Source organism: Melanostigma gelatinosum, assembly GCF_949748355.1.
Source record: "Melanostigma gelatinosum genome assembly, chromosome: 4".
In the NCBI taxonomy this organism is placed as follows: domain Eukaryota; kingdom Metazoa; phylum Chordata; class Actinopteri; order Perciformes; family Zoarcidae; genus Melanostigma; species Melanostigma gelatinosum.
Genome location: NC_136637.1, coordinates 7,384,607 through 7,406,306, shown reverse-complemented (window position 1 = coordinate 7,406,306; position 21,700 = coordinate 7,384,607). Strand labels below are relative to the sequence as shown.

The 21,700-nt window shown below is 42.4% G+C and overlaps 2 protein-coding genes across 2 annotated transcripts; one reads left to right on the top strand and one right to left on the bottom strand.

Annotated features, from left to right (window-relative positions):
* Positions 1-10,879: 10,879 nt before the first annotated feature.
* On the top strand, positions 10,880-13,143 carry dipk1ab (divergent protein kinase domain 1Ab; the record flags this gene model as incomplete). Its single annotated transcript, XM_079267992.1, has 4 exons — positions 10,880-11,014; positions 11,141-11,248; positions 11,338-11,514; positions 12,331-13,143. Exons 1-4 carry the CDS (start codon positions 10,901-10,903, stop codon positions 13,141-13,143), a joined length of 1,212 nt encoding a protein of 403 aa, XP_079124118.1. The 5' UTR covers positions 10,880-10,900.
* A 557-nt stretch (positions 13,144-13,700) lies between these two features.
* On the bottom strand, positions 13,701-18,348 carry rpl5b (ribosomal protein L5b). Its single transcript, XM_079266946.1, has 8 exons — positions 18,251-18,348; positions 17,691-17,760; positions 17,481-17,596; positions 17,000-17,134; positions 16,647-16,849; positions 14,782-14,959; positions 14,117-14,205; positions 13,701-13,860 (listed from the first exon to the last, which is right to left on the bottom strand). The coding sequence occupies exons 1-8, from the start codon at positions 18,251-18,253 to the stop codon at positions 13,761-13,763; spliced, it is 894 nt and encodes a 297-aa protein (XP_079123072.1). The 5' UTR covers positions 18,254-18,348; the 3' UTR covers positions 13,701-13,760.
* Between the last annotated feature and the right edge of the window lie 3,352 nt (positions 18,349-21,700).

Below are 21,700 nucleotides of genomic sequence, written 5' to 3'. Positions count from 1 at the left end.
TTGGTCTCTGTGATACTGTAATTCTTGTTCTTTGTTGATATGAACCTGCAACCAGTCAACATCTATTGAGCAGTCAGTACTGTGACTGTAACAAATAGAAAGCACGATGTTCAAGGCCATACAATTTGTTTATTGTACATTATACAGCCTACAATGCACTGTAGGCCTACTACAGTATACAATACTACAGTAAAAGGGACAAAAATCAAAGACGTCAACATGTCATCAATGTGCTTCTTCTTGTCTTTGGGCTGGGTCAGGCCAGAGCACTTCATCGACATCACCTTCAACCACCTGTTTGCTCTCTAAACTGGCTAATATTGGTTGTGTCACATCATTTGATACAAGTGAAATCAATTTTGAGTGATTGTGTTGAATCAATGACATGTGCTCTCTATTTGTATTTGATTGTTGCCACTTGTGTTTACCAGTGTGGATGACATGTGCATTAGAGTGCAGAATGTGTTTTGAGACTGAGAATGTGTTTAGAATGTTGCTGAAAAGTCTAAGTGAGATCTGCAAATTGTGTTTTACCATGTGACATAGTTTAAGGTATTGACAACAGACTGCACTATCAGCTCAATGAGTTCAGGCAACTGAGAACTTTGTTCAGCCAATGGGTTTTAGTGTTTTAGCAATTGAGAAAAACTGTAATAATATACAACATTAATATAAATTAATAATTCAAAATAAACACAAGATAATTATTTTGAATGTGCCAAACATCCTGAAATGTGTCCCTAATACGTAATAACAAAAAACCCAAAAGGACACTGAATAAAAAACAATCATTCTTATTGGGAGAAAATGGAAATTGCAATTGATGCCCATACGTTTGCTAATTATTGGCAGCAGAGCCTCTTTCTCATGCGCCATATGCTTCCAGTCTTTCTCAGGTTCCTTTGTGGATCATGCCACCTCTAGTCTTTGCTGTTTGGGATCCAGCGTTGTGTGGGCACATCATGCGAGCCCTTGAGGTGGGATTAGAGGCACAGTATATAGGGCATCAATGGAGACTTTGTTGTGTCTGATTTGAGCCAAGATTCAGAGTGTTTTGTACTTTTTCAGTCTCTCTCTGCTCTCAATCCGTGACCACAGCATACCTCCCACATTTCTTCACGATGGCTAAATGTTTGATAGAGCATATCATAACTCCTCTACACTGCTGCCAGTTTGTCATATCGTATGATATGTTATATAGGTACCTGTAGGTATTGTACACATAGGAATCTGGTATAAACCGCATTACTAATATTGAAACCTATTTTTGTTACACGGTACACAGAATTAGTGTTTAGCTAACAAATCTGCTACATTTGAATCAATAATCTGCGCTGCTCAAATTGCAAATCAAGAATCGGCCACAAATATCATCAGCACCAACAAAAAACAATGGTCACAAAATAGCTTGGTCAAATGTGACAATTATCAAGCCTCCTTTGTCACACTAAGTCTAAATGTAACCTTACCTGACGAGGAATTGTGACATTGAAGGAGTCCTCGCACGATTATACTAAAAACCAACACATTCTATTCAACTCAGCCAATCAAATTCAATTCAATTTATTTGTACAGCCCAACATCACAGATCACAAATTTGCCTGAGAGGGCAATCAAAGCCTTCTCTCTCTACAAACAATGACTTAAGTCTGTTGGTAAGGTTTCCTCCTGAGGGCCCAGTGCTAGGTGGCCTCTCCCTGAGGCAAAGTGCTACCTGGAAATCGTGCTGCTCGCCACAGTCAAGATTTGCAGAAATACCAACAGAGAGCCGTCACATCCTGCACATGCTGCACACTAGACAGGTGAGAACCGTGTTGCTGGAGCCCATCTGCTGTCGCGTTCGCCAATCAATAGCTCCTGATTGCGGCGATAACTCGGCTGTCAACAGTTCAACTGTCCCAAGTTGTGGTCTCCAAAATCCTTCACGTTAGAGGGAAACGAGTGGGAGATAAAAGGGTCACTCGAATTAGAATTTGTGCTGTCTCATTCCACATCCTTTCCATAATAACATGATTTAAGGAGCTATGGAAGTTACCTATTGACTATCTAGAGTCAGTGTTTGTCCGTCGTGGAAACATGGCAGTGCAACATGGTTTATTCCACAAAGAGGACCCGCTCCCATGTAGATATGAAGGGGTCATTCTAAGCTAACGAGAACACAACAATTCCTAATTTCAGGTGATTATGCAAATGAAAACATAGTTGTGAATATTATATTGCATATGCCGAAATGCTACATACTGGCCCTTTAATTCAAAATGAACTCCAGCAAGTAGCAAGTCAGCCAGTCCAAAGTGTGGCTCATTCATGTGTTTTCAATGGCGATCTAACGCACAGAGCAGTACGACAGGTCAGGCTTTGGATACGCTGACAATCCTTGTCTAAAAACGTACTCTGACAATCTTACTTTGCTCTTCACTAGACCTCTTCTGGTTAGAATCACTGAAAAAGACTATATTCTTGGTGTTTCTTGCATCCTTAAAGCTCATGAACCCACTCCCTCCCATTCTGAATATCCATGTATTTTGTACCCAAGCTAGATACAGCTGTAAAATTGTAATACAGGAGAGTCACCATGAGGGGGGAGGCTAACACCAGTTATTTCCCATGAGTCTGCCTGCTCTCTCTCTCAGCAAAACGCTTTTAATAAAGTAACATTTCTCTTTTGAGAATCATTTTAACATCCACTTTAAAATGAGAAATCAACCTCAAACATCGACTGTCCTCGCCATCTCTATTGAGGATAATCTGCAGCGCAGCTACAAACAGATCCAAATCAGAAATTATTTCTGGCAGGCTGTGTGACAGGAAACGTCCTGTCACTTGTTACCACGGTTACTTATTGGCTTGTGACTGATGTCAGTGGAACGAAGAGGAAATGAGCAGGTGTGGGCTGCAAGACTAAACAGGGATTAATGCAAGGTAAACTGAATTTAGGCGTGGAAATCTCTGGATGTTTTCCGGTGTTGATGAATCTGAAAGGTCATGTTTGTGGAGAAGGTCTTCATTACATTAGACATTGTGCGTGATCAGGCATCCAAAGAGGACTATTTCTGCAGCCCATCTATCTCAGTCTCTGTGCACCACTCCAGTGGTGCCACTTCTGCCTTCCTCTCTGCATCAAGGTTGTTGTTTGTTTGTTCTTATATGGAAATAGAGGGGGTTTTTTTATCTGCCCACTCAAAGTGCCGCAAGGTAATCAGCGTTACATAATCGAAGGAAACACCATATGTGCATCCAGTTTCTGTCCTCTGGGCTCATATAACTCTCCTCCAATCTCCAAGCTGCTCTCCCAGCGAATCCAATATAGCAGGCAGAGATGCCAGCTTTGTTTCGGTTTTCCCAAATGTTCTCTCTATAAAGAAGTTAGCGGTGCGGCTATCCCAGCTCTGTTGCGCTGCATGCGCACTTTAGTCTTGGGCAAATCAAATCGCTTTCATTTCTAACTGTAAAGACATATTGCGTTCGTGCTTTCGCACTCGGCAATGCCTTTTTCACGGCATGCAATCGCAGAAGTTTGTCTGTTTTGATGGATGATAATGTGCATCTTGCTTCACCTGATGGTGTGCTTTATAACTCTGTGTCCATTACCTTTTTGCTGGTGCATTCCTTCAGACTCTAACAGTCTTGGATGTCTCCCTTTGTAGGATGCCAGCAAGAGATCTCACATGCCACTGCAGAATCAAGTACAGATTCTAGAAATATTAACACACTTCAGGTAGCGTGCAAAATGATAGACAAAGTAATAATGTGATATTTATGCTTTTCACATGTCACATTAATATGCAAATCTCTATCCGAGCACATGAAGAAGAGGATGCTCTACGGCTGTTCCCTCTGCGCCCACACTATTGTCATTTAGTGACGGAAGAAAACACATGCATTCAATACAAGCTAATCCCAATGAGATGCAATGAGTAATACAGTATATAACACAAAGCGGATGAAGGGAGTCATGATCTCGCTGAGGTAATGGAGCCAACAGCTTTGTATTCTCCATCCTCAACCGGACACAAGCTTCCCTCCCAGCTGGGAGACTTGTCCATGAAGAAAGCCTGAAGACATCTGTCTTTTTATGTCTTCTTTTTTATTCAAACCAGCAAGGCCTTACGAATCTTCCCTCAGGCAAGTTTTCATGGAAATTGAGGTAACATTTGTCGGCCATTTGTTTTAATATATTGTTGTAATGTATTATGACAGTATTATAAAATGTTAAAGTTCTCTTTGGCTTAGGTAAGATCAGTGGGTCTAACTCTGCATTCCTGCATTCAGCCATTTCACATTAAAACATTTATTTGTGACATATTTAGAGAGTTGGTGAATGTTAGTAACTGCCTATTAAACAGTAAAAAAAAAAAACCGTATCTCTGCTTTGGTCTCCACCACTTCCTTCGGGTAATATGGCTCTTTAGCTGCCACTATATGTTCCTCGGGACTGATATGAGATTTGAGACTGAACCAAGATGGTACAGTTGTGGACCACAAAAGCAAAACAATGACAACCATTTGGATTCTGGGGCGAAGCGCGGCCAAACTAAAAGTTGGGGATGGTTTAACTTTTAGTTGAGAGAGTACCCACAGCCAATCAGTGAACAGAGCCCTGTGACATGTCGACATAAATCATTTCTTCCTGTCTGAAATGCATGAACACGCCTCCTGGTCGCAGAACAATTGAATTATTGCCGCTAGCCGCACTTGATCACGGCCTGGTGTGTTTTGCAGCCAGCGCATTTATTTAGTGAACAGACAGTTTCACTGGAACTACTTAGTGGTCTCCATTACCAGGAATGAAGGTACACTCTGCAGCCAATCAGAATCCAGTACTCACCCAGATCCATACAAACATGTTGCTTAGTGCAGCTTTAATGAAGTGTTGAATGAAATGTGATTTTAGCATGAAGCAATTCATTGTAAAGCACGTTTGTCTTACGTGTTTTAAATTCACATATGAAATCACACTAAAATGAATAAATATATTTTCACAAATGAAATAAGCAAAGCACACATGTGGTTTTCACACACTCGTGAATGTTATGTAATTTATGCAAAAACACAAACGAATTGTCTGTCACCTAAACATATGACCAAATCTGCTGTGGAAAGCAGATCTGAAGGCTCAAGCTTGTTGTTGGAGGAGCCCCAGCGTGCATGTACTCAGCATCCATCTTTTTACATTAAAACATAATGTACCGAAGTCTACAAACTGTTCCCCATCCTCCTCCTGTAATTGGTCAAAACGCCCCGAGGGGTGATCGCGGCCAATATGAGCCTCACTTCGCTGAAGTCGACGGCGCAGCTCGGTCTGGCGCCGCCGCGCGTCGCCGCCTCCAAACACGCATCATTCACGGTGCTGCCGACAGAATTAGTAATGTTTCATCCTCGGAAAATGTCCAGGGTTAGTCCTATAGGCGTTGCCCGACACCGCGCGAAGCGTGCGCCGAATTTCCTTCCTCGACAGCTTGTGTGAGATGTTCTCCATTTGCCATGGCAAGAGGTCTGTTTCCATGGGGGCTCTTCAGAAAGCCGCTGCACATCCAGGTAAGCTTCTGGGAAATCCCTCCTCACTCTGGTGTCCAACTGGGAATCGACCCCGGGTCTGTTTACGCTGTAGCTTCTATCCGTATACACTCAGATGTCAGCTGTAGATAAGCGGCGATGCGACTGATTCATTCACAGCATGTTCTACTTTATCATCTGACCTTCATTTTGCACACCGATTGGTGGCAATTCGCAGGAATCACTGTTAAAGGCTTTTCCACACAGAATCATAAAGTCACTTGATGCTCGATGGCTCAACCATCCTCCTGATCCTCGTTGCTGTAGCAACCACATCCATAATACATCGTGCTGGTACAGCCAGTCACATTAAAAAGAGACTGTATCTGCGGCTGCAAAACTTTAGTATCGCCTTATGACATGAGTCATTCCCTGTTTCCTTAGTCCTTCTTCGGGGTACCACAGAACACTTTACTTGGATTACATAAAATCATAGGGCTGCATATGACATGGCGCTGCTGGTTCTCCTCATCTCGGAAGATGTTGAAGAACATTATGTAACATGTTTGATGTGAGTGAAATTAGGTGACGTCCACTGTGGCTTTCCTCATCAGTAGAATTAAACTCTGCTGCTAGGGAAGCCCCTCAAGGACACGTGGAGGTCTCGGGAACCCACATTTAAGGTTAGATCATTGATAGAAAGCACATTCCTCGGCTGGCTCAAGTGTTTCAAAGTGCCTCCCTGCGGATGCGTCATCAGACCATTCTGACTCGAGCTCTCTGCTGTTTGTCTTCGAGACATTCGGCTCATTTTGGTCCAACGTGGTCTCATCTGAGCCGCTGGCGTGTGCTTCCTGCCCGCCTGTCCCCAATGCATTCCAGAGACAAAAACTGTCAAGTGCAGTGAAATCGAGGGAGAAACAGCCGGTCTCCAGGGACAGCCATGAACCCGCATCGCTCAGTTTTCTAGGCCACCTCATCCTTCCGGTGACAACTTAAGAAGTGTCAGTCTGTGATCCTTGGAGGGAAGCTATTTCCACTGAAATACAAGCGCTGACAAGCCCTGCAAGCGGGAAATGGTGTTCTCGTTCCTACATGCAGATTGTTTGCTTTTTCTATATCTGTACAGATATAGAAAAACACAGAAGTCTTTGGATGAGCACAATGTCCGTGCTGATCCTTCACAGGTGATGCAAAGATCATTTTGTCTCTTGCGTCTTTAAGTCATGCTGCAGAGTTCAAACACACTGTTTAAAGGCAACGTGTGTGAAAGCATGTAGTGCCTATTGAAAACGTTAGAGTCCACGAGTTATCTCATGCTGTGACATCCATTGAGACCGTTTTCATGACGTTAAGAGCTTTGCTCGTTCCAAAAATGTAACTTTTTGAGTGCAATTCAATATTTCAACAAGTCATGTACACATTACTAGTTTTTTTTAAATGATTTCCATTGCTATTTAAAGGCTCCTTGTCGTAGTTTTTCTCGCTGATGTGCTGTATTCACATCATTACCTTGTACATGGTAATCTCCTGCATTTTATATTTACATTAATGCTGTTACATACCCTAAAATTACAATAATCTGCTTGTTTTATATGCAGATGCATTATTTACATAACTGAGAGGAAACGAGTTATCATTTTGATGGCTGTTTCTTACAGTAGTTTATTCTGGGGATTGGTAGTCACTGCATTGTAAATATGCTGGATGAGGGTTAAAGTATTTAAGTATTTAACAGAAATGTTACATCGTGTTCGTACAAATAAAATATGAGTAAAAACAATGTCCCCAAAAGGGAGCATTTCAGCATGGAATAAATTCAAAAATCTATGATGATGTCCATATGTCCTCCAGGTGAGTGCACAGCATCAACTTTAATCCCTGGCCATTCATTACATTCATTTATTCATTTCAAGTTGCACAAACTGCCAATTGTTGACATTTTGTGTTTCTTCATATTAATGCAAAAACAAAAACACTGACATGCATTCACAATAGCAGAGATGGAAAGATAAAGTTCTTGGGTTATGAAAAAGAACATTTTCATAACCCAACTTTTTGACTGATATCAGCGACAATTTTGAGGCTTTGTAAATATACACTCCAGTACAAACTGAGATGATGTTGAATCTGACCAAATGTATGTTGGAGGTAAATCGTTGGAAGCCTTATTGCGATATTTTGCACAGTGCACAGTGAACACCATGCTCTTGACTGAGACTCACAGCACCTTGACAGACAGAACAACTGCTGATAAAGTAATGTTCCCGTCATGTCAAATTCCTTGTATGTTCAACATACGATGGCAATAAACGGTTTCTGATTCTGATTCAGATTCACATGTGTTATTGTCGCAGTATTGAGTCAGCATGGAAATGTGGGCTTTGTGTGTGTGTGTGGGGGGGGGGGGGGTTGCTTGCTGTCTGGACTGTGATGACTCAGATCTCTGTAGTGTCTGTGCAGACAGCGTGGCATTCTTTCTTTTCTTTTTCCTTCAGAGAGTCTGTGACAAGTGGTGAGGCATGCTACTGGTGCATAACTCTCTCAGGTTGTGCTCAGCATTTCATGCACAAACAGCATGCCTTGTCTTTTGATTTTAACATTTGTCATGCAAACTATTTGCGGGTATATGCTGTTATTCACTCCCCTCGCCCCGTCCATCTTCTGTTATCATGTCTTTCTCGGCTCTGCACAGCGGCCCATTAACCGGCAGCCTCTGAGGGATATATAGCTTTATAATCATACATAATGGATGAATGGTGTGCAGGCTGCAAAAAGCCAAGTGTCAGAACAGTAATGTGCTGCTCTTGATCAGCTTTAAATCTCCTCTCTGCCTCAGTGGTTCAGCATCAGCTTGCACGCTGTAACCGTACAGCGCTGGAGTCTTTGAATGTATAACTGAACCTTCGGGGTTGAGATGGTTTGAACACACAGGCTCCCCAACAGGGCTGTCTGTGGGTGCAGACTATAGAGGGAGTTCAACCAGATCCAGGCAGACTGTTTCTTTCCACCCACCTCTGCACATGGCCACAGCTCCCATCAGTCTCTAATTAATAGCTGTCACAGCAGCCACAATCCATATCACCTCATTAGCCATGTTTGTGTAATTCTCTCCCTTCACAAAGGGTCAATACATAATCCCAGAGATAGAAATGCATCGGCCAGAGTTGAAATGAAAGCCACAGAGTATATCGATTGGAAAAAGACCGAGCATACGTTGGTTTCCCCACAGAGTGTTATTTCCGTAATGCTTTTGCTGTTGATGCATTTCACCTATGGAAAAATCAATAAGGAGGTACTGGCAGCGCTAGTGTGGTCACTGCTTTTACATTTCCTGTGGGCCAGCACGGTCAGATTTGTAAGTAAACCAGTCAATACATAAAGCAGCAGCAACTATTTTTAAAACGCATGACTTAAATTGCTTGTCAGTGAGCATTTGATCATTTACTATTTCTGAGAGATGATTTGTGTTGTATGCACAATAAAGGCATCTGTCAATTGGACTTATTTCTTCAACAGCAACCTCCGCTGTCAGAGAGTAATCTAAAATGTATAGAGGTGAATGTAACACAACATGTTTGATTTTTGTAGACTGGTTGAAGACCGTAAACCAGGAAACACAGGAGCTGTCAGCGGATCGGAATCAAAGATGTGTGTGACTGACTGTACTCAGGGATTTACTGTAACATATGTACATGCTTTAAAGTAAATAAAGAACACTTTATATTTATTATACTGTCTGTCTGTATTCGTCCTCTGTCTGAAATGCTCTGTTTCAGTGCCTGTCTCTTTAAGACCCTTAATATGGTGAGTGACGATCTGGGAAACAAAGCAATGCATGTAACAGTTAAGGACACATATACTTACTGAAGATTAAAGACTAAAGAGCTGAGAGAGTGGATATTGAACTTGGTTCTTTCAGGTGACCAGATGTGTAAATTGGTAACCCATTCACCGATTTTATATGGTGATAATAACATGTCAATGTAATGTTGACAGGCTGTGATGCTGGCCCCAAGTGGCCAAAAAGTAAAATAATGCAGGTTTGACGATATTAAGTGTTAAAATGATCAGAATTAGCCTTCAAATACAAATCCTGTGTAACTAGAGTGTAAACTCCTCACGTTGTTAAATTCTCAGAATTAGAGAAGAACATGAAGACATTCTCAGAAATAATGAAGAAAACATGACCTCTACGTCCTCACTGGTATCTGCAGACCGGACAGCAATGGCAGGAAAATATACTGACATGCTTCCTCCTAAAAACAATAGAGTAACATGAGATTAAGGACCACTGCTTGGAGAGAAACTAGATTACAGAGTGACATATAGAGGCTGTCTGAAAGCTCTCGTTCTGTATTAGCTGTGGTGTCAAAGGCACAAAATGGATGGGAAATCCATTTAGAGACACATACAAATGTAGTCTCTTTGTCAACACTGAAAAGAAACCCCACATCTTGTGCTTCTAAGTTTGCTTTTTTTATTAGCTTGAGTGCATAGGAAAAGAGGAAAAGAGTGACCAATGAGCTATTTTCCATTTAACTGTAAAGTTGTCAGAAAGATCTCAGAGGAAGATGAAGCACAGAGTGTTACAGAAAGTAAAAGTAGTGTGTGTGGGGGGGGGGGGGGGGGCAGGGGGAGTTCATTACTGTCAAGTGCAAGAATCCATAATGGAAGTACTGTTAAAAACTCCTGTTCTCCAATTGGAAGACTGCCATTATTGATGGAAGCAGACTGTATTCATCAGCAGGGGAATTAGAAAGAAAATCAAAAGACAAGGTAATGAGGCTGGAGTCGCTCTAAATTTTCCACTGTTGCTGTGCCAGACCGCAAACGCCATTTACTGTTAATTACTGAGCACCTATTTAGAGGCAAATACACTAATGATGTACTCAGTGACACAACTCACTTGGGAGCTCATTTGTATTCCACTAACTGGCCCGTTCCCACACTCACAGACTAAATGACTTCACTGTAAACATCAATTAAAAGATTGCTATATTGGCTCGTGTATTGTAATCTTTAAAAGATTTGATATGTTTAGGTTAGGTTGACAGAACACATGCTGAGCACATATGTTCCATTTCATCAATCGTGATCCTGAGATGTTAGGCAAAGTGCTCTGGGGGGGGGGGGGGGAGGGACTGATAAACCGGGCCTTTAACAACAAGCATGACTCTCATCCCCTCATCTCGTCTGAAAAATCCATTTATCCGTCTGGCCTCAGATCACCCCGGCCAGTGAAACATCCACACTGCCAATCATTTGTCATTTGTATGGGCACAATCGGCCGGAGTATTTCATTTAGAACACTGATATACCAGCGAACCTTAATATATGATGTAATTGAGTGATAGAAACCTTTGAAATCCGTTTCCAACAGGCCAAACTGTCCTACCTGCATATGAAGTACCTGTTCTTTTCCTGGCTGGCCGTGTTTGTGGGGAGCTGGATAGTGTATGTCGAGTACTCGTCCTACACAGAGCTGTGTCGTGGGCACGACTGTAAAAATTCAATAGTGAGTATGCCGACCCATCCGCACCGTGTTCTACATACTCTCCTATATTCTTGCCGCTTGATAATATTGTTTTTTTCCCCCAGTTCCCTTTATGCAGCTTACCAACATTTCCATTGTGTTATTCAGTGCGATAAATACAGGAAAGGAGTCATCGACGGCTCGGCCTGCAGCAGCCTTTGTGAGAAAGACACGCTTTATCTGGGGAAGTGCTTCACTGCCAAGCCCAAAAGCCAGGTCAGTCATTTTATTTCTTATCAAATACTCCTTTCCAGTCTGCTTGTCGTGAATCCAGCTGCACCTCAGGCCTACGCTGTTTATTTTAGGTGTACTCTGGCAGCTGGGGAGACCTGGAGGGTGTCATCAAGTGCCAGATGGAGGAGGCTCCTCATTACGATTTGGGAAGCGAGATGGAGCCGAGGAAGGAGACTTCGGCCTTCAACAAGCCCACCAAGGGGACCTCTGTGGAAAAGTTCAGAGAGATGATCCTCAACCACCTAAAGGTCAGGAAGCCCTCGTTCAAGCTGCAGCTGGTAACTTAAATCAAAACAACTTTGTCATATTTGCTCAAATTGTCACTACATCCTGACAGATACTATAAAAATCTGGTTTCACCCCCTCTGTAGCGCTCCTAATTGGCATTTTCTTCTTTGCTTTATTCAATGTTTGACAAACCTATGGGATGTCTGCTCTAACCTCCTCCTCAAGGTAGGATCCGCAAGGGAGTGTTTGTGGAGATCAGATCAGTCATATCTTTGATGTAGGGAGTGCAGACAGTAATCACAGAATGTTTAGTTTAGAGGTATAAACCACTGGATGGACAGATTAGGATCTGTCGTAAATGTTTTATTGCAGGTACTAAAATGTGTAGAGTAGAAACACACCTTCCCCCTCCTCTCTCGATGCTCTGACCTTTTAAAAGATGTGCTCAAACTGCACACAGGTCACTCTCCATCCCACAGACAACACTGTGATGATTGAGTCTTCTCTGCACAGGGAATAAATACTCATTCCTTATTTCAGTGTTATAGGACTCACTCTGTACTGTTGTATCGTTTTTCCACCACAACAGCTAAACAGTGAACTAAAGTATGCGTTTGAAAACATTTGAGGCGAGAAATAAGACAACACTACAGTAACAGAATAGTGATATAATTATTGAACAGCGCTGCGCTCGTGACCAGTGATTGACGGCTGCGTTGGATATTTTATAAAAGTCACCAACTGTAGCTTCAAACAGAAGATCAAATATAATCCAGCATCGAGTCCAATTTAAAAAGCTCTGGTTTGTCGTAAAGCTTCTTCCTTTTCTTTTACAGGCTAAAGTGGGGGATCAGGCCAACATTGCTGACCTGGCGACCCAAGTATTGTCTATAACAGATGCCAACAAAGACGGTCACATCTCGCTGCCCGAGGCTCGCTCCACGTGGGCTCTGCTGCAGCTCAATGAATTCCTGTTGGCATTAGTCTTGCAAGACAGAGAGCACACGCCCAAGTTACTGGGCTTCTGTGGAGACTTGTACGTGATGGAGAAGGTGCCGCATTCCCCCCTGTACGGCATCAGCCTTCCCTGGATCATCGAGGTGTGGATTCCTGCGGGTGTGCGCCGCAGCATGGACCAGTGGTTCACCCCCTCCTGGCCACACAAGGCCAAGATCTCCATCGGACTGCTGGAACTGGTCGAGGACGTTTTCCACGGCACTTTCGGCAGCTTCCTCATGTGCGACGTGAGCGCCACCAGCTTCGGCTACAACGACCGGCACGACCTGAAGGTGATGGACGCGCGGTACATCGTTCCCGAAGCCATCTTCCAAGAAGACATCAGGCAGCAGCGCTGCGATGCGGACGCGGATTGCCTGTACGGGGCGGACTGCCTCACTTCCTGCGATCTCACCAAGCACCGCTGCACACCCGAGGTCACCAGGCCCAACTTGGCCAAAGCCTGCGAGGCGCTCAAGGACTACATCCTGAGAGGCGCCCCGTCCGATGTCAGGGAGGAGCTCGAGAAGCAGCTGTACGCTTGCGTCGCACTGAAAGGGTCGGCTGAACAGATGGAAATTGAGCACTCGCTGATTCTGAACAATCTCAAGAGCTTACTATGGAAGAAAATCTCTCACACGAAAGACTCCTAATAAATGGGAAGACTGATTCCTTTCCTTCAGTTTTCAAATAAAATATTGTTTGTTGTTTTCCACCGTGGAGACAGAAGTACATGATTCCCCGTATTCATTCATCTTGACGTGTAACTGACATTTTATCCTGAAGCAGTAGTCAATGAATGTCACCTTTATTATATCTTAAGTTAACTTTATTATAGTGGAGCAAAATGAGCAAGTGCAATTTCTCTGAAACCGTGACAATGACATCAATAAATTTGACTCGACTGTACAACGCCTGAGTAGTGAGTGCACCATGTAGTAGTTTGTCAGCCCTTGACCTTTTGATTTACCCTTTGGTTCAACTCACTCAATAGACAACTTCTGTCTAGAACATGGCAGTTTGCAGAAATTATTTCATGACTGCTTTTTTTCCCCTCATACAAGCAAATCAGCCTATAAGCCACAATGCCATTAAGTGGTTCAATTACACAACACTTTCCTATAAAAAATATATACAATAAGGGGCTCAAGAAACCAGACACTGCTAATAAATAATACAATATATGAAGAAGTACACAAGAGGACGTGACTCCTTTTCGATAGATTTATTTGAACAAATTTCCACATGAGGAACGGAGCTGACCGACGCCTCAGTCTGCATCCTCCTTATCCTGCGCCCGGAGGAAGCTGGCCTTCTTCTGGGCAACGCGGTCTTTCCTCTGGGCCAGAGAGAGCTTGGCACGGTTCCACCTAGGTCATACACAAAAAAAGAAGCACAGTTAGCATTTGCAGTTTTTTGTATTTAACAGTTGCAAGTCTTGTTGTACATTCCTGGTGTCCAAATAAGGCTCAACTTGCATTCCAAGCTGTACTATACTACGCCATGTGGCAGAGTTGCCATATTCAAGAGCTCAGACTGAATACTTTACTCCCAACTTCTAGTCAAACTGGTGCGAGACCTTAGAATAAGCCAAAACAAATATTTTAACACATCAGCATTTCTCACCTCTTCTTCTTGACTTCTTTGGGGATCTTCTTTTCGTGGACTGGATTCTCACGAATATCAGCATGAGCCTTTTTGTACATTGCCTCAATCTGAAAGAAAGATAAGACGAGTCATCAGAATTATGAGTGCAATTCATTCTTCACTCAAGATTCAAATATTTGAAGTTTCATATCCAAGAAATTAAGATTTACTCGACATTTCTCATGTAGCTTCAAACTGGTTAGCTCTTTCTGCGTTATTTGATTTGAGAATGAATGCATTAAGATGAAGCTCTGTCAATGGGATTATGATGTTAATAAACATGAATTACTGGGACAAATGGAGCCACTGCCCAATTACACAGGGGCTATGGCTGAATTTAAGCTGTTTTTTTAAACATCAAACACTTATTTATTTTCAACAGTGCAAGCTACGTCATCTATTACAAGCGCCAACTGGACCAAAACCAGATTAATTGTTGGGTGATTATGTATTTTTCCTGTGATCACTGTGCCATGACTCGAGATCTTTCTCCTGATGAATCACAAACAGCCGTGTGTGACATCTGATCACGAATGAGATCAGTTGATGGATAGACGCTCTTCCACCACAAGTTGATTGGTTCACGTCTACCATCCAGATGCAATACGGTGAGCATAGTTTCACGCTGCGTAAAGACGACTTGCCATATCGGGGGCGACTCCGTTCTTGATGAAGCGGGAGAACTGCTTCTTGTAAGCGTCCTCGTCCTCCTCCATCAGGTAGCTCATGTACTCGGACACGTTGACACCCATGATGTGCTTGCGGTGAACCTCAGCGTTGAACTCCTTGCTCTCTGGATCATAGCCAGGGAAGCGCTTGGTGCTGGGGGGAGAATAATAATAATAATAATAATAAAAAAAAGGTTACTCCCAGGAGGTTCAGTAAATATTTAATAGACAATATTCAAAATAGTCAAGCAGAACCATGTGACTTTATATCAAGGCACAATGAACACAGCACTGCATCATGGTGCGCACAACTCCTGTGCGTTATCCAAACAGCATTACATTCTGTATGGGGCAACTACACCGACTTCATAATGACATCTCATTGTGTCTTCTGCATTCAGGCAAGCTGTTCAGACGAAATGTAAATTCAATAGTCACATGGGCCGGACCACCCCCACATGTGGCGAGGTAGATCCACCACACTGACCCTGTGGTGCACAGTGTAGTCAGCTGCAGAACCTGCCATACGGATCCATTAGTAACCGGACAACTAGCATTCAATTTCACAGCTAACTGAATGCATGTTTTAGTACTAAGTCCTTGCAGTTTTTCCACCATAAATTGTGTCTTTGAATCATCTCCTCTGAATTACGGCAACGCAAATCAGATGCCGTGTCGGCCATAACTCAGGCTGTCTACATGTAGGGCTGCACGATTATGGCCAGAATCATAATCGCGATTATTTTGATCAATATTGCGATCACGATTATTCATTCATTTTAGGGACAACATCTTTGTATTGCACGTTCAAATCAACAAGAACACTGCCATTGTTGTGCTACATTCAGGCTAATGTACAACTCTCTGCATCAGACTGGTCCCGATCACAGTGCATCTCGTAGAAGGAAAACATAAATAAAATAGTATCAACACTTTTTACCCAAAATTAAATCAACAGAGCACTGCTTTCACTTGTTGTGCTACATTCCAGGTAATGTAGGTCTCTGCATCGCTATGCAGCACCCGTGACCGTCTGCTCTCTGTTCTGTTGTCCGTCTCTCTTCTTATACTAATAGCGGAGTCTGCAGGGTGCGCGCACGACACCCCCCATCTCGTTCAAGCAGCAAGAAACTCAACAAGTAACTTTCATTCAACATGCGCAGATCCCTTTATACAACCCCCTTCCTACTCAAACCCTCTTCAAGCATTCACAATTTTCTGAAAGCACCCAGTTAGATATTTCATGCATTTAAAAACAACAAAGCCGCGATTAAACCGACCATAGCGCAATATCTGTCAAGGCGGTCACAGAAACATGCCTTGAATTACAGCCACATCTCCTTGACAGGTGAGGGAATACCAACTGAACAGTTTCTTCACTGCACTATAATTTTAAGAGCAAACCTCACTGACTGTCATTACAAGAAGTCAATTTATGTGACAGGCTGTTGTCTGTGCAATATAATAAAACTATTTAAAAAGAAAAGCTTGTCAAAAGACGGCCTGCATTAAAGGTCTTTTGTCACAACAAACATTTTGACTCAATAGTTTGAAAATCAGATAACATTAACGAGGACTCTAGATAATTAAAGTGCCCAAAATTGAATCATTAACGTGATTTTTTTACACCCGTGTTTTTCCTACTGTAATATCCAAATATCTTCCACGCGAACACTAAATTATAAGTGTTTCCATAACTCTGACCGACACATTGCATTCAAGGTGTCACGTAAAAAATAAGAAAAGACGCAAACCTTTTCAACCAAATCCTATTTTGGAATGAAACCTCATTTGTCTCACATAGCAGAGAACAGCATCAACTCTGTACTGTGACAGGTTACCTGTGTGGGATGGACAGGCCTCCATCCACAGCCCCCTTCAGCGCACCGAACACCTTGTTGCCTGTGGTGGTTCTGGCAAGCCCGGCATCCAGGTAGCAGGTGAACGCGCCCGGCTGACCGTCGATGCTCTCCACGTTGAACTCGTTGCCAGTCACCTCCACCTGGCCCTCATACACCTTATCCAGGCCAAACTTGTTCAGCAGCTGAGGGTGAAATAAGAGTCACCCGGTACAGCAGAATTCCTCTCATTCAGGTTAACCCGGATTAGAACATAAAAGGCCATTCACCATGAAAATGCACTGAAGTTAAGAGTCAATATGATACCACGTATGTAAACAGATGTCTGTACGTACTCTACGGGCCAGCAGCAGACCAGTGCTGTAGGCTGCTGCGTAGTTCGTCAAGCCCACGGTGACCCCGTACTTTGGCAGCTCGTGTGAGTAGGCCGCACACACGATCATGTCGCCCTCAATCTTGGCATAGGCAATCTGCAATGCAATCATAAGCAATCAATTTAAAAGCACACGCATATGTTGATCTGGACTGCAACAGCCTTCACTACTGACAAGTCTGTCTAGTACACCATACATGGTAAAGCAGTTGAGATTGATGTAAGGATGCAGCGTTCAACCGTGTGATCAGAAACAATTGGGGGAAAAACTCCACATCGTGATTAAACAATGTTTATTTGGACTACATTTAAGTTAACTCAGAAACTACTATTTACAATGTATTTCGTCCGATTCTCTGTTGGCGTACTGCAGGCCACATAAACATAGCGTCAGTTCAAAGATGTCAACAGGTAAAAGCTGTGTAATCTCAGCGCGTGCTCACCTGGCAACAGATGTCCCTGTTGGAGAAACGGACGATCATCCGGTACTTGGGTGTGTTGTACTTGTTCTTATCTTGTACGACAAGGCGCTTGCGGGCAAAGAAGTCAGTCTTTCCCTCTGGAAGAAACACACCAAAAAGTATTTAACAATGAGACAAAGCTTACTTTCGAAATGTCACTAAGCTCTGGCATGGCTGTCACAGGAGTCTTACCTCGCCTCCTCCTGAATTTCACCTGGTACCTCTTGAAGTAGGACTTGTTCTTCACCACTTTAACAAAACCCTGCAAGAGGACACGCATCAACTTAGCATCAGGGATAAAACATACAGAAACAGAAGCCAACTTCACGTTAGTGTACTTTGTCCACAGTGGTTCGGCTGTCACTGTCACCGGTAGACCAAGCTAACATTAGCCTCGACCATTGCAAATGAACGAGGAGTTAGCACAACCGCTACGCAGTGTTCGCGAGCAGCAAACTAGTTAATACTAAGGTGTAGGACATGGAAATTGGGAGGGGATGTGAATGTAAGGACCCACTAGTCAAGCACGAAGGAAAATATCACAGCAAAAATATTCTACAGGAAAAAGGAAGCATTGAGTTTGTGAGGGTAGCCATTAGGCCACGTTCAAGCAGACCGGGGGTAAGCATTAGCAGGACTCAATCTATCTTCATCTGAACACCAGCAGCATGTTATTAAATGTCTGACACCACACAGCGCTCGATGTATGTCTTAGGCACACATGTAGACACGTATTGGGACGAATTACAAACCATTTTTGCAGTATTTTTGTCTCCTTATGAGGGAGCCCGGAGCCACAGAATGGGGCTTGACTCCGCTGCACTGGGAAAAGGAAGAGACCCCGTGCGCATGCTCCGTAAATACCGTGTCACAGGATGGGCCGCAGAGGCGCCATGCTGCAGAGGTTTCGCCACTCTGCCCCCTATCGAGCCGGGGCGGCCATTTACCCAAATAACAGCACTCTTCTAAATTCCTTTAGCCAGAATGTGAAGTATTTCAGCATTATAAATATTATAGGTAGGATTTAATAACACCCCTAGTGGTGAGTAGAAGTGTCACAATAATAAGAATGTCAAAATATGTTAAAAAGTCACACTATGTTTACTTATGGAATGTGTTAAATGTTTACAATATTCTTTCTTATAGGATATTATGTTACAGTATTTTACTCATTGAATGTATTAAACCATAGAAGTATAGTCACTAAAGGTATTAAGACACTGTATGATTAGTTTTGAGGGTCAGAAAGTGAACATTTTGAGTGAGCCTTTACAGAGGTGCAGCAGAGAACAGAGGGATGGACAACTGACCATGCGGGTCACAGGGAGGAGGAGTCCGGACGACTTCAACCAAACACTGAGATGATAACTACCCCAAGCCAGGAGGGGCTGTTGAATTTCGGCCAATCATAGAGGCTGAAACTGGACATTTAAACTTTCGGACAGAGACTTTTAATAGGCTTAGTTCCAGAGTGAAGACAGATCACAGAATAAACTCAAGCTTTGTATTTGATTAGGTTTCTGATTCAACATCTGGTTTAAATAAATGTTCATTGTAGTCTGAACAACAAAAGGCCCACAAACAACTTTCTATATTTATTCGAAAGATTTGTGTTTTCATGATCTGATATTTCCCTCAATAACTTTTATTCTGGAAATAATTAAAGTGAGAGAGAGCTGGAGAGACGAAACACTTTTTACATCATTCATGAGTGTTTGATGAGTTTTATCATTTAAGAGAAACAATAATCATATTCTGGGTTATTTAATAATGACGCCACAGTCACAATTTCAAAACATACAGCCGCAAATAATTCATAAATAAGACGATCGCATTCCGCGGGTAGAAATCGATCCTGTGCTTATAAACAGAACACAGGACAGTTTGCTAACAGACTACAGAGAGAAACACCTATACAGTGGTGATTACTGTGTCTTTATTAGTTATTAGTATTATTAGTTACTATTATTAAGTACAGTGATCACATGAACAGACACAAACGCATCAAAAGTCTCTCCAGCTGTTAAAGCCGACTGACAGCTGATCCAGCTGTGATCAGCTGATCATAGGCACAGAGATGTGAGAGGGATATGTATAAATGGCAAAATCTTTGACGGTTGACACATTTTTGCTGTATATCACCCAATCCCAATGTTAGTGTGTCCTTCACTCGTTTTGCCATTCCTTCTTTTGTTTTCTTTCAAACAAAGCGTACCTCCTACCTGCTCGTCTGTCTTTCTGCTGCTCCCTCGTGCGTAGCATTCACACTTTCTGCCGAAAATGCACTCTCAGGTATTGATTATACATACATAGACTTAGGTATCTCTTAGATCAGCCCCTCAATTTGAAATGGCAAAAAGATTGCATGTGTCAATACCTGAGTTGCAGATTAATTCTGCAACTCAGGTATTTAATGGTTAAAATCCGTTCGCCCACTGAAATCAATATCTTAAGTCAAGAAAACTTGAAATCTTGCGCACGAAATTAAAGCTGAACTATAAATCTTTCTTGAGTTATATGCAGTTGGGCGCCTTCGATAGGAAGCTTCTATTTTGGTTTAAGGTCCCCAGAACTGAAATATCATGTTGTTCTATCAAGATCAATGAGCAGAGGAGTGCCCAACAACCGACAAAGAGACATGCGTCACTGCTCCCATGTAAAACCTGAAAGGTAGGCTGCAGGACTGTTCGGTATGTTAGTGGAGCTTACTCATATTTTCACCAGAGATGGGATGTGGTTACCTCGTGAGTTTCTATTGACAGCCATTGCTCAGTGAACGCCAGCTGTGTGAGACTATCAAACAAAGAGAAAGAGCTCCTCGTCCGTTTCTAATTCATTTTATCCTAATTTAGGTTCATGGTTTTAGTAAGGACTAACCACTGAGTAAGAACAGAGTTTTTTGATTTCTGATTTTTTATTGATTAATGGTTATTGTCTGATTCAACTATTAAGACAACATACCTTAATTGAATGACCACTGAAGCAACGTTGTTCAGACCTCCAGTCTACTCGGACAGAAGTATCTTTTCTCTCAGCAATGAACATCAGGTAAGTGATCGTAGGTAAGATACTGATTGGAAGCCTGAGACTCTTTTCTGTGACCGAATGTGCTGGGCTGAAACTTCACTGTTACTTGAATAACTCTCAAGGTGAGGTGATATGTAATCATATACGTGCTGAAAGAATGAGTAACAGTGATTTGGCTGAGTCTAAGATGCTCCCTTCTCTTGGCTCCTGTTTCCTGAACACATTGTCATACTCTCTATTCTGAGTGCTGCCAAATTTAAAATGTTCTATCCAAATGTTGATATTGGTGTCAATTTCAAACTCCAACCAGTTTGCTGGCCCACATCAGTAGATATGTAGTTTCCAAAAATCAATGTAAAACATCAGAATAAAAGTAAGTAAAGATAAGTCAAACAAAGCTAGCCTCCAGGTGGTGCTGTGGCCATAACTCAAATACACGTCAGTGCCCTCTGGATAACCCTAATGACATAGTCTGGCACTCAACTAGTCGCTTGTAAGGCAACTATTAGCCTACAGTGATGCGGTTATGGTCCAACCAGGATGCTTGACCCCACTTTCGATTGTTTATTATCCAACACAAAGTCAATTGTGTTATATAGTCAGAAGTTAGTTTGCAACAAAGGTAAGGTTGTTCTTCGAATCTGTATTCAACTTCTATTTCTTCCATCGCACCTCTTCTCCTCCTTCATTTTTTTAAGCTACAGAAACCGTTCAACTATCAAAATGTTCAGCTCTTTCACCAGAGGGGTGCTATGACTTTTCATATTTCTAACCTTTAAACTTTTTGAATTATTAAGCTTTTTATTTTCAATGGGATCTCTATGGAGAATATTTTCAAATGGCTTCAGGCACACAGGTGTTCACGATTGAGCCAATTAGTGATGTTGATAAACACACAGACTCACAGACACACGCGCACACACACTCCTCTCCCTCTCTCTCTCTGTGTCTCATACAGTCATTCAGGTCTTAGGGATCTTTCGAGGTTAAAGTAGTAATACCACTACAGCTATTAGTACGACTGCTACTAGTACGACTTCTACTAGTACTACTACTACTGCTACATCTTCTACTGCCATTACTATTACAATTACTACTACTACTACTACTACTACTACTACTGTGATATTAAATACTATGACCAATACTACAGCTATTACTATGACTACTGATAC